We start from the raw sequence: 13,816 nt of genomic DNA on the forward strand, positions 1-13,816 counted from the left end.
TATTGATCCTTGTTTTAATATTTCCTTATATAAAAATTTATAACATACTAGAATAATAAATATATATATTCTATTTGTAAAAGCAAGATGGATGCCATTGAATTATTGTATGTCAAGAATAAGTGTTCAAAATGCGAAATACTACAGCATTGATATATGTATATTTTAAAATATAGCCTTTTGTAAAAATTAAAAATTTTTTTTCAATTAACGAATTATAAATGTGTGAACTAATATTGCATAAGTTTTAGTTGTAGCACATTATTTTGAAGCGTATTTACAGTTATAAACATAACCTACTAGATTTCAAAATTGATCGACATTTATCTTATGTATTCCGTGATTTAAGTAAATGAGTACGTTTAAAATATTTGTAAAAGTATATATTTTTGAAATACAATGTAAATATATTTCCTTTTAAATTATACATACAATATTTGTAATTATATGTAATTATATTTACTTAAAGAATTATTTTTAATAAGACTATTTTGCAATTGTATGAATAAAATATAACAATTTTTGTATTATTTACAAAATTTGTACATAAACTAATTTATAAAATAGTTTTTTTTTTTATTATTTATTATATGTAATCTTTATGCATTGTGTGATTATTATTATTGAGTTTTCCTGAAATATATTATTCACTATTGAAGTAAATATTTTTATTTTAATATAAATATTTTAATATAATTTAACAAATCAAAGATATAAAACAAACATTTATTATATATAAGAATAAAATTATATTTTTATTTTATTTTTTACAGCTACTTATATACATAATGGGTGAATTAAATGTGTGTTTTCAAATAGATACAGATAATCGTGAAAATTTTCCATCTGCAGCTGCTTTTCAAACATTTAAAAATCAAAGAGATACATTTTATGAAATATTTAGAATATGGGAAAAAAATCATTCAGTACCTGGTTGGAATTTTCAAATAGCTTTAGGAAGTAAAATAAGAACTATGTTAACATTGCACAATGATGCTATAAATTATTATCATTTTGCAAGATTATTTAAGTCACAACTTTTAATTTCATGTATACAAAATAGACAACAGGTAAGCTTAAACAATTAAGTTATATGTTTGCTTATAAACAATATTTTATTTATTTGTTAACTTTTCAGTTTATTTTTATGATTTTCAGACAGAAGTAGAAGATGATGAAAGTATAAGTTTTTTAAAAGCTTTGAAACATGAAAATCCAAAAAAATTGAATCAGCTTCAGAAACGATTAGTAACTCCACAGCCTTCCAAAAATCAAGTCACTGAACCATCTTTCCCTGGAGTGCAAGAATTTTTCAAAGATTTTATATTGTTTGCTTTTAATCCAATTTTTTATGTTCATTTGGAAAATTGTTTAATTCATGAAATAATGGAATTGAATGATACTCAATTTAATAATAGTGAAATAGAAGATTCAGGTATTAATATTTATTCAATACTGATATTATTTTTAATTATTGTTAATATATAAATATGAGTTTTTTTTTTTAATAGAAACAATAGTTGATGAACAAACTCAGCAAAATTTTATTATATGCTTATGCAGTTTAAGACTTCTTGCAAAAGTGTTAGGTCTCCTTGTATCATTACCTTATAGATCAGAATCAAATAATTTCAAAGAATTAATAGCAACTCAAGTGGAAATAAGAACCAAAGTAAGTGATCTACTTTTAATGTTTTATGATTTTACATTATATATAATTAATGTTTAAGTTTTTATTTAGGTTGTGCCAGCAATAAATTTACATCTTTGTCTTCATAATGCAATAGCATCAGGAAAATTATCATTAACTGTACCTTGGATAGCAAAATATTTGGCTATGATGGATACTGTATCTCTTCGATTACCATATTATAAGCAAACTTTAGAACTTTTATATTATATCTATAAAGTTGTAAATCATTTTGATTTTTCTACATCTGATAGTTTTATTTCTCAACAAACAGCAATTCTTCTTAAATCTACTTTATGCTGGTTATTTGAATTATCAAATGTTCCAAAAGATTTTTATCTTACTTGGCAAGAAATATATAAAGTTAAAGAATTAAGAAATTTGAAGCAACTTGATAAACAATACGTGCAAAAGAATATACTATTGGGGGAACCTACTGTGTCTGTTACATCAACTAAATGTAACTTAGACAAATTAGATATTATTAATGAAAGAACATTGCGTATATGTTGTCCACTGGTTGGATTAAATGTATCTGTATCGAATTCAAATGCAAATTTAAATAATTATAATTCAAATAAACATATTACACCAGTTTCTAGTCAACTTCATAAATCTGCTAAAAGTGCAGGTATAAAACATCTAGAGGTAAGTTTATTAATTAAATTTATTTTATAAGAAATATTATAATGGTTATATTTTAATAGTTGAAATTAGAAGAAGCATTTTTTGGCGGACAACCAGCATCTACACGAAAAACTGTTGATTTTGTATCTGAGCGAGTTGCTTCAACTTGTGTGAAACATATATGTAACACTTTGTTAATGTCTTCTAGAGAAATGAATTTAAATATTTTTAGGGAGATTTTGGAAAAAAAGCAAATTGAAAGGCAACCTGAAAAAATTGGAGATTTATTACGTAATATTACAGATTTTAAGGTAAATTTGTTAATTTTTAAATATATTTATATTACAATATTAAAATCTATTTAAAATATACAATATTTAAAATATATTTATATTACTATAAAATTACATATATAAATTGTTAAAATATTTTTTGGAAAGTTAATTTTAAAGGACAAAACAAATGTAAAAATTGATATACAAAAAAATGTTAGTTAAATTTTTTATTTATTAAGTAATAAGAATAAGCAACTTAAATTTGTATTAGATGAAGTGAAACAGATATAATGATGATAATGAAACAGATTACATTATTCTATAATTGTTTTTGTTACATCATCTTGTTTTATTCTCACTTCATTTTATTTAATTAACACAAATATAATAATACATATAATACAAACTTAAATTATTTATATTAAAAATTTATATATTAATATATTAAAAATATGTCAATCAATTTTTATATATCAACTTTTGTATTTCTTTTGATCTTCTAAAGGTATCTCATATATTATATACTTGATTGACAATATATTTATTTGAACCAAACCAATTAAATATTAGAAAATATAAATGATATGAAAAATATTTGAGACAAATTTAAAATAATTTAATATAAAAAGATTGCAATATTAATAATTTTTTTATAAATTGATATCTCAAAGTCACATGAAGATCAATTTTAATTTTTTAATAAATAGAATTATAATTTTTATTGCACTAATTCATTGTGCAATTCACTATTTCTTATAAAAAAACTTTATATCAAAAAATTTTTAGTTAAGAAGATATTGTAATTTTGAGTAAATTGAATTCAAAAACTTATATTTAAACTTATATTTTTAAGAAAAACATAGCAAAGTAATGTTTTATTGTTCATATTCTCTTCATTTTTTGTGATCTCCAAATTAAAATATGTGTTAGATTAAAAATTTTTTTAATATAATATTATAATAAAATATAAATAGCTTAATATTTTTTTTATAAGAAATAAGGAGCATCGATTAAGAACAATCAAAATTATATAAAAATTTAATCATATTATATTACTTTATTTAGGCATTTATATCAACTCATATGAATACTTTAGCTACAAATATGTCTAAAGAATTGAAAGATCAATGTGAAGCATCTATACCGGGAATTTGTGAATTACGGGTAACTAAATGTATGGAGTCTCTCTTAGCGGAAGATTCTTTGACATCCGTGAAGGAAATGTGTACTAAAATTGCTACGAGACTAGCTATGGAACGTATACATCAATGGATACAATCACACATAGTGGGTGGATCATTATTTATAAAAGATATGGAACTTGAATTAAATAGATTTTTAAAAAACAATGCACCATTACATCCAATTGAAGAAAAGAAACATAACCCAAATGCTATGAGTCCAACAACTATCACTGATAATTTAAGAGTAATTATTTTTATATTTTATTTTTCTTTGCATAATATTATAATAATACGATTATTAACATGAAAATATTATTTTTTATATTAAAATTTTTATAGGAATTTATATGGATTATACTTGATAATGGTGGTGATTCTTTAACAATAACGATGGTTTTAACTGTATTGGATAATTTATATCAGACCTTAAATGAAAGAGCTGATTTAGTTGTGGGGCCAGAGAAAGTTTTATACTCTCTTAGTATAGATTTTGCTTTATTTTTAGGTAATAAAATATTAAGTTACTATAACTATAATTTATTATAAATTGTAATATTAATTTCTTTTTTATTTATAGTTGCTTATCGAAGTGATTTGTTTACTTTAAAAGTTCAAGAAAAATTTATTAAAGTATGGGCAATGAGTCGTTGTAAAACTTTGGAGTTGGATTCATCAATAAATAGAATACTTAGTTCTAGAAACGTTATGCTATTAGCTCAACCAGAAAAAGAAGAAGTTTGGATAGTGTTTGGAAAATTTATTAATAAATTGATAAAAAAAAACGTTTTAGATATTGACAATTTTAGTGATCAATGTGTAGCTCTATTTAGGCAAAATTGGCCTGTGGTAAATATTTTATTATAATACTGTGATAAATATCATTTCTATTAAATTATTAATTTTTGTATTTTTTATAGCCCATACTAAAACGTTTATCAAAATGTTTAATGGAAGTTATAACTGATTTCAAAGCATCAGATGAAACAACAGAAAAAGTAAAATATTTACTTGGTTGGATAGCTGAAACATATAACGAAATAGAGTTTTGCGATAATTATAATTCTATAGACTGATATTCTTTTAATCATTTATATTTTTAACTTCTTCATAGGCTAATGTATTAATTGTATAAATTATACAATTCTTGTGCATATATGAATGTAAATTATTGTACATTAATTAATTTAATGACGAAAGAGATGTGTGTTTCACACTAATTTCGAAAATTGTTATTACCATATAATTGTAAATCTATAACAAATTTTAGTTAACTTCGAATGTATAAAACTCGTTAATTCTGTATAAGAATGCGATGAATCTCAAATTTACAACTTGATTGGTTTGACATTTAGCAATATTATTTGCTACTTTTATGGTTAAAGTATTGGTTATTATATCTGTACATATGCATGAATTTAAATTTTTACATATTTTTAAATTTAATATTATTGACTTATTTCCATGTTTGACGTTTATTGTTGCATTTATCCAGTGAATGCGTATTTTATAGTTAACGAAAAATTTTAACTTTTCGTATGTATGAAAAGTAAAATAAAGAATTTGTTTTTTACATTTCTATTTATGAACTCCATCCTTGTATTATTATTCTTTTTTTATTTTTGATATTTTTATATTTTCTATAATTTTCTCAATTAAAATAAACCAATTATCATAATATTAAAAATCTTGAAATATTTCTATTTCCTATTAATTCTTTAGATATATGCGCAATATAAGATGCGCGAAGGACTTGAGCGCGAACAAATTTCGTTGCAGTTCGGCGCCGTTGCTCGACGAGTTCATACGTATTTTATTACTTCGTAATTTTTCGTTAAATATCAGTGTTGATGATCATCACGTTGTGTTAATTATTTCAATGTATTCTTTCAAATAACGTTTATTTGTTTAAAATATTCTTTACAACAAGAAAAAGTGTGTTTTTTTGTACAAAATCACCTATATTACAACGGATGTAGTCAGTATTTATTTTATTCAATTTCAAACAATGAAGATATGATTTTATGACACATTATCATTTTTCGTTCTATGGAATATTATTTTATATCTATTAATGTGGTGAATCAACAACAATTATTGATATTGTTGATATATAAAATATTATATTATTTCATTGGATTAAATATTTTGATATGTAAATGTTGATTGGTTATCAAACGAATACAATGTCTTGTAAAAGAAAATGCAACTTCATTGATAACATCTATTATTTCGTGAGATTTTTTCTCAATATACTAAGAACGTAAGATGTTAATAAGAAAAGAGAGAGAAAGAAAAAGAGAGAAAGGACGATAAAAAATAGTGTTGACAGGTGATAGCAATGGAACGGTGATCGCGTGTATCGGTTTCATGAGTAAAAAGCGATTGTGTATATATCCAGCTTTTGCGAGTGAAAAAAAGATCATTCGATTGATATTCAAGCACACGAACACATTCTTAAAGATGTTACTACACATACAATGTAAACGCAAGTTTCAAATAACAAATAACATGATCTATTTCTTCAACTCCTTTTTCTTTAAAGATATCCGTTAATTCGAAAGGATATACGATCCGCGTCTTTAGAACACGTGTTCAGTGTCACGTGGTTCGTTCAAGAAAACATGAAATGATCCATGGATTCGCGCATCATCTTTCGAATCTTTTTCATCGAATTAATTATTATTTCTCTACCTTGTGAGGTAAGAAATTTTTATTATTATAACCATATAGTTTTATTATATAATTATGAATATTGAATTATAATATTAACAATATTGAATATTTTAAATATAAAATTAAAAGTTATAGTATTTAATTTATAAAATTAATTTGTTCAAACATTAACTAAGAGAAATGTTAATTATAAAAATATTATTATAAAAAAAATATTTAAGTGTATTAGAGGAAAATTATAAGATGTAAACTAGATAATAAATGATTGTAAATTACATATGTCAAAATATCTATGTCGAGCAAACATTTATTATGGTTATATAAGATTTTATTATAAATTTGAATGTGTTGCATTTTTAAAAAAAATAAGGAATTTCAGTTTATTATTCTTTCTTCTTATCTGTTTATTATTCTTTGATTCATATATTTTTTATTATTTACTTTATTATTAAGATAATATGAAATAATTTTAAAAGTTAATATTTATAAAGTTCGCGAATAATCGTGATTCAAATATGATAAAAATATTAAATGGGGAGAAAAATGTATTTTGTTCTTGTGAATCAAATTGGAAATCGAAGCGATAAAATCCGTATATTTAAATTTCGAATTCGTACTGGAATAGAAAATAATATACGAAACATAGGACATAAATTTTCGGAATCATTATAATCGTTTTATACATTAACGAAACATTTTTTTAAACGTTAACTGACTCTATTAAATTTTATTAACAAATCTTTAAAAATATATCAACGAAATATTGATCGAGATTGAAAAAATTCAAAAGAAAAAAATTATTTTCCTTTCATCATTACATTTTTTTTTTATTTTGAAATATTTTTCAAGAAAAAAATTTAAATTATTTTTATAAATTTTTAATCAATTTTTGGTTACGAAGCGATATATTTAGTAATTTAAAAAATAGTGAAATTCAATGAAAATATCACCCTTTCATCCATTTTATACTTGATTGATTAATAACGATTTAATGCGTAGTTACAAATGTTCACGATTAGTAGCAATTTTTGTAAAGGAAGGCCGCAATTTGTGGCTGGCGGTGTCGGGCGCCATTTTGATTCACCTCTTTATAGGAAATTACCAGGCCTGTTTCAATTTGCATCTCCCTGATACGCGAGACTCCATCGCAAATTCAATTTTCCTTACCAGTCCTGACTGAAAAAAATATTAGTCTTGTTCTATTTTGATTTCAATTTGTTATTCGTACATTACACATGTTTTAAAAATGCATTTAAAATATTCTCCGATTAATGCTATTTAGAGAAAAATCTAAATGATAAATAAAATTTCATTATATTTAATATATCCTTATTTTTATTTCTCTAAATGAAAAAATAAAGAAGAAAAATAGAGAGATAGAAAGAGAGAGATAGAGAAAATAAGAAAGAAGATATATGTGAAACTTCAGTTTATCTTTTTGTTATTTTTTTCGAAAATTAATTTAAATTATCCTTAAATTTAATATATTTCTTTTTTATCTAGAAGAAATATTTCAAATATTTAATTAGAAAATTTTATTATCTTCATTTAAAAAAAGTATATTTTTTTTTTCCTATTTGTATTATTTCACTAATTGAAGATAATATGCAATTTTGATTCTTGATTATTCGAAGAAATTTAATTTAATTTATTTACGTGGATATATTTAGTGAATTTAGTATTATTATTTTTATTATTATTAATATATATTTACAGTGATATCAATATATATATAAATTAACTATTTTTAAAAATAACAGATATAATGATAATTTTTACATGCATATAATAATGATATAAGTATATATATATATTTCAATATACTTGTATACATGTTGAAAAAGAAAACGTATTTATTTAACTAATATTAATTAAGAATCGAGTTTCATATTACTATATACTATATTACTATATTATCTTCTCCTCTATTTATTATTCTCTATATTGAAATTATTCATAAAAAATATTTTCACGTATAAATAAATGAAATTCTTTTCTTTGAACTTGTGTAAATAACAAATAAATAAACTAAGATAAAAAAATATAAATAATTTTTCTATCTATGAATGAAAGTTTTCTTTAAACAATTTCAATGCAAAAAATAGTTAAAAATATCGTAATTCCATTCTTTATGGACTCTTGATAATATTTGTAAAACTATTGAAAGTATCTGAAAAATTCTTCTTTTTTAATACAATTTCAAATTATTGTTACTTTCCTCTAATAGCTTTCATTTTATTTATCACAGCTTATGTTATATCTATCATGACCATTTTCAATTTTAGGAAAAAAGACAAATTTCGAAGAAAGAGTTAATTTTACCGTGATCAAAATTGTACAATATAATTATATAATATTATTTTTAATGGTGTAAAAAAAACTTACTTTCATTGTCTAAACATTTCAAATTGAACGCGTTTCTATAAAATTAATTTTTGTAATGCAGCAACAAGTTTTGAAATTTTTATTTTCTAACATTTTTTTAGAAATATGTTTAATTATCCTTATTTTTATCACATTATATTATTTTTTTATTCTTTAGCCTTATAAATTTATTGATATTTCAAAATGAATATATAAAACAATATAATATATTACAAATTAAACGAAGAATTCTTGCGAAATGATAATTTTCCATACTCGACGTTTCTAGATTTTTTATCTTTATATATTTTATTCCGTATTACATTCTCTGTGCTATTAATACATTTAAAAAAAAAAAGTAAGTAAAACTTAATCTTGCTAAATAATAATAAGACGGTTTCATCATTTTACTTTGTAACACAAATAATCACATTATTACATTTTCTAATAATAATAAAATTAATCCTGGAACATTTTGAATGCATCATATACAATATATATTCCTTCTTATCGAATAATATGTAACTTTTAATACCTTTCATAATAATTAATTGTAAATAATGTAATACGTTACTTTTACGCAAATATCTATTCTAATTAAAACCACAGAGATACATCCTTAAATCAATATGTAAAACGTAATGCGAATAATGTACGAGTTGCTTAGTGTGCACTATAGGATATTGAAGGATCATAAATCCTAATTGACATTTCGTGTACTCCTCGTGCGCCGCTCCCTATAGAAATCATAAATCAAAGCTCTTTATTCCGCATAGGTAGATTATATTGAAGAATCAACATCCGAGAAAAGATGCTGCTTTACCTCTTCTATTTCTTTTTTTAATTTTTTCCTCGATCACTCGACAAAGTTATATTATAATTGGTCTTCGATTCGAAAATTAATTGATTAATGTTACAATATATATATATATATATTTTTATTATCATCATATATAAATACACACAATTTCTCTATAATGATAATTTTTTTACAAAATTTTGCGTTACGTGAATTCGTGTTATAGAACGAGAAACAAAAATAGATTCAAACTATGCTTGTCCTTCGAAATATACTGCAATTGAAAATCTAATATAATTTTGTGATTCCTTTTCCCTCTCAAATTTTTATCAACATATTTTTATCGATTATAATTTTTATCGAAAATGTTATATGTTAATCATATTTTCGGTTAATTGTACTTTTTGCTCGCTCAACCTGTAGATTTATTTCCACCATGTTTTCTGAACCCTATTCTTTGAAGCATCCATACATTTTTAAAAATACGCATTCTGAAACAAAATATAATTTTTCCATCTTATTTATAAGAAATGCTTTTTTTTTCTCTCGTCTTTTGCAATCCAGTGAAGCGAGAAAATTGAAAAAAAAAAAACCATTTACAATTCACAAAATATTTCCCCTTCCTTAGAGAATAGATGTTTCATTCTCGATCCTTTGATAGTTACTTACGCATTAATGTATACTTATATTCTTAAAATAGGAAAAGAATATGTATATATAGAATATCTTACCATGAAAGAGTCGATTCTCAAAATAAATATAAAAATTGTTATACAAAAATGTCGATTGGGATTATTTATTTAAGTTGTAGGTAATTTTATTATTTAGTTTGCATTAGATAATAAAGATAGGAGTAGAGTAAGAAGGACAGTGTAACAGAGACAGAATGATCTCTATTTCCTTCTATCATTTACTTCATCTAATTTCAATTAGAATTATAACTTAATAATATAAAAAGAAATAATCGACATTTTTGTGTTTGTCTTGACTTTCCAAATATATCATCATATTATCTATATACTTGTTATACTTAACAATAGACAATCAAACTTATCAATCTTTGTTTAAAAAAAAAAACTTATCTTTTTTGTTTCACGATTACTCAGAATTAATTGTTGTAAATTATTGAGATAGAAATGTAATTATACCTATTTTTATGACAACCATTTCAATCATTATTTATACATAAAATAGATTAAATATTAAATATGTATATAATATGTGTATATACCGTATAGAGAATAACTATTTGTATCTTATTGTTAATTAATTCTAAAAGAATTGATAAAAATATTGTATTTCTACATTATCGTAGATGCGAGAGTAAGGAAGAAATGGAGACACTTTATACAGGAGCGATCCATGGGTTTCCTCAATCGAATGGCGGACTTACTAATGGAATTTCGACGGGAATGGGTAGCTCGTTCGATCAAGATGGTGTGTTGAGCCTCATTGTGGTTTTAGGAGGAAGCTTGTCTCTGGTGGCACTAGTCTTTGCTTTCATTACCTACAGGTAGGTCGAGTCGAATCCATTCTCACACGATAAATTAGAGATTAGAGACGAGATATAGATATTCTTTTCAAACGTGTAGGATGAAATGGTTAAGCAAAGTAAGTATTTAAAAAAAAATTTAATAGCTATCCAACGGAGATAATGATTTTTATTTTTGACGCGAATGAAGCTTGAAATTATTATTTACTTTCTTTGTCAAATATGGTGAAATTTTTTTCTGGTTTCTTTGAGTAAAATTTCTGGTAGCATGTTAAGATTTCTTTATACGGTTTTAATATAAAGTAAAATCGATATATACTTTAGATTATATCTGTATACTTAAAAAATAAAAAATATTTATAGACATGATTTAGGTTATGTCATGTTTGATATTATTTTATAATTAAAGAAATCTTAAAATTACGTTTATAAAAGTTTTATTCGTTTAAAAATAATTGAAAATAAAAAATTTTTTGCATTATATCACGTTTCATAGATATATGATTTCACAACGAGTTACATTCTGCCCTCTTTAGTTAAAAATGTTCGAGAAATTTGAAGTTTTATCATTTTTCTTTGCTTAAAATAAATGAATTTATTAAAATTCGTATGAGCTTTTTAAAATATTTAAAAAAAAGAAAAAAAAAAGATGTATGAAATTTCAAATATTTCGATTTATCTTGAAAAATGAAAAAATGCTTAATAACATTTGAATTAAGGAGAATAGCATTGCTCGCGCATCGAGCTCCATAATGTGTTAAGGTGAATTTTCATGGTATAATATGACACAAGATTGGAGAATTATAAGTTTGAATTTTTTTGTTATTTTCTTTCTTCTTAATTTTAATATTTAATAAATAGTATTTATTCGTTGTAAACTTAATTTCAATATATAAAATAATAATAATATATTATTATTATATATATATATATAAAAGCTATCATTATTCTTATTAGTTCAATTCTTGAAAATGGAACTTTGAAGGAAGCTTCGAGCGTACGTAATGAAACGAGGTATCGAACGAAACTCGATATCGATTCTTATCTTGATGACTTTGCGAAAGTCACTTCGCAGACAAATTTGATTTCAAACTGCCGACACTAAAAGTATAATATAAGGAACACACGAAATTCGAACTTCGTTTTATCTCTCGTCGATAATAATGACAGAAACTATTGAAAATATTACGTTCGCTTCAATGGATTCAAGGTTAATTTATTCAGTAGTGGGGGTCGAAATACAGAAAATAATTTTAATAACGAAATACATAATTTTTAAATATTTTCGATCTCGCTTCGATGTTATATACGAAATGAATACATGTGAACGTATCCAATTAAATTTCTATTTCTATCGCTGTGATAAGAAAAAGTGCTGTGTTTCGAATAGAGATAATACATAGTATATGTAACAAAGAGTAAGTGTACACAATCTTTGAACACATACTTTTTCAAATATAATTCCCTATCGATGAATACGACAATTAATATGATTAAATAATTAATAATCGTGTGTATTTTACGAGAAGATATCCGTAAAATGTTTAAATCGATTTGTTCGAAGAAGTGGCTCTTGGAGAATAAGGTTAGAAGAGGGGGTGGAAACTTTATAATTAAGTACTCTCGCCACTCCGGAAATTGGAGGAAAACGAAAAGACACGGCTTCCTTCCTTCTTCGCGGATATATTGGTCATCTTTACTCTTAGATTTGATAACGTACTTGGAATACTAGAGAAGAATTCTAGAGAATTTCTGATGAAATATTTTTGTATTATATTATTTTGCATTGTATAATTCGCGTTTCCACAAATCAGCTAGAAATAGAATTTTCTAGCAGTAAATTTAAGAAGGTATATAAAAAAGTATATTGTGTACGTATATAGAAAAGCGGATTAGAAATTTTTATTGGAAATTTGTTTTTATCGCAAACGAACATGGCTTCAGCCATGAGAGAGACGTTACATTTTTAAATTAAAGCGGGATTCTTTCGACACAAAGCTGGATATTACTTTCATGCCACTGAAATTTCAGTAATCCAATTGGTTCAAAATTTTCCTTCAAAAGTTTTTCTCCTTAGGCTTCTTTATTAACTGTTTAAAAAAAAAAAAAAAAGGCTTCTTTTGTCCCGTTTCTCATTTCTTATTTCAATTTATTTACTCTCTACGTACACTCGCTTTTAGAAAATATTTAAACATTGTATGTAATTAACTTCTCTGCTTTATATCTAGAATAAATGGGACGATGATTTGCGGTATACTGTCATTTAAAAGTGAGAAGTAAGTAAGTAATAAAAAATAAATAGACATCAAAGGAATATTGGAAAAAAAAATCTGTATTAATATAAAAATGATGAGAGAAAAATGAAAATTCAAAATTATTTATTAATTTTTCTTTGTATAAAATAGTTATCAACATCGATAAATATTTATTACAACCAATTTTTTTCATAATATTTATACGAAAAATTTTTTATTTCATGCAGAAATACAGCTACTTATAAATTTTTGAAAAGTGCACTACGATTTTGATCTATAAATTCAAATTATTTATGAATAATTCGGTTGATTAAAAATAGTATTGCAGATGATTTTGAGAGGAACATAATTTGATATTTTTTTGATTATTCTGTAAATAAAGATATAAGGATCATATGAAAATGATTATTTTTTTAAATGAGATTGATGGATGGAATTTTGTATTATTTAAAAAGAT

At 23.5% G+C, this 13,816-nt stretch overlaps 2 protein-coding genes and 1 long non-coding RNA gene across 9 annotated transcripts in view; 2 read left to right on the top strand and 1 right to left on the bottom strand.

Moving 5' to 3' along the window:
• The first annotated feature begins 76 nt into the window (after positions 1 to 76).
• Positions 77 to 5,348, top strand: dlt (codanin-1 like protein dlt). Of its 5 annotated transcripts, none has more exons than XM_086916097.1 (10): positions 77 to 401; positions 774 to 1,070; positions 1,159 to 1,435; positions 1,512 to 1,672; positions 1,742 to 2,338; positions 2,398 to 2,628; positions 3,658 to 4,020; positions 4,116 to 4,281; positions 4,354 to 4,622; positions 4,694 to 5,348. In XM_086916097.1, the coding sequence occupies exons 2-10, from the start codon at positions 789 to 791 to the stop codon at positions 4,847 to 4,849; spliced, it is 2,502 nt and encodes an 833-aa protein (XP_086772223.1). In that variant the 5' UTR covers positions 77 to 401; positions 774 to 788; the 3' UTR covers positions 4,850 to 5,348. The 5 variants fall into 5 exon arrangements, with proteins under 5 accessions (XP_086772223.1, XP_086772224.1, XP_086772222.1 ...); XM_086916098.1 differs by having other exon boundaries at positions 87 to 107; XM_086916096.1 differs by having other exon boundaries at positions 217 to 401; positions 820 to 1,070.
• A 200-nt stretch (positions 5,349 to 5,548) lies between these two features.
• LOC100867557 (adhesion G protein-coupled receptor E3) overlaps positions 5,549 to 13,816 on the top strand; it is a 139,017-nt gene continuing 130,749 nt past the window's right edge. For 2 of the 3 annotated variants that reach the window (XM_012495455.3, XM_086916105.1), the window contains exons 1-2: positions 5,551 to 6,475; positions 10,928 to 11,125. In XM_012495455.3, coding sequence (XP_012350909.1) covers positions 10,947 to 11,125 — 179 coding nt within the window. In that variant the 5' untranslated portion in view covers positions 5,551 to 6,475; positions 10,928 to 10,946. Of the gene's footprint in view, positions 6,476 to 10,927; positions 11,126 to 13,816 lie in introns of all 3 variants that reach the window. The other variant, XM_086916103.1, reaches the window with a different exon arrangement.
• LOC147656291 (uncharacterized) lies at positions 12,300 to 13,369 on the bottom strand. The gene is made up of 2 exons (XR_015294769.1): positions 13,273 to 13,369; positions 12,300 to 13,194 (listed from the first exon to the last, which is right to left on the bottom strand). It is a non-coding gene; the product is annotated as an uncharacterized LOC147656291 (long non-coding RNA).

This window comes from Apis florea, unplaced genomic scaffold (genome assembly GCF_048593485.1).
Source record: "Apis florea isolate Af1SG1 unplaced genomic scaffold, ASM4859348v1 contig_37_pilon, whole genome shotgun sequence".
Taxonomy (NCBI): Eukaryota; Metazoa; Arthropoda; class Insecta; order Hymenoptera; family Apidae; genus Apis; species Apis florea.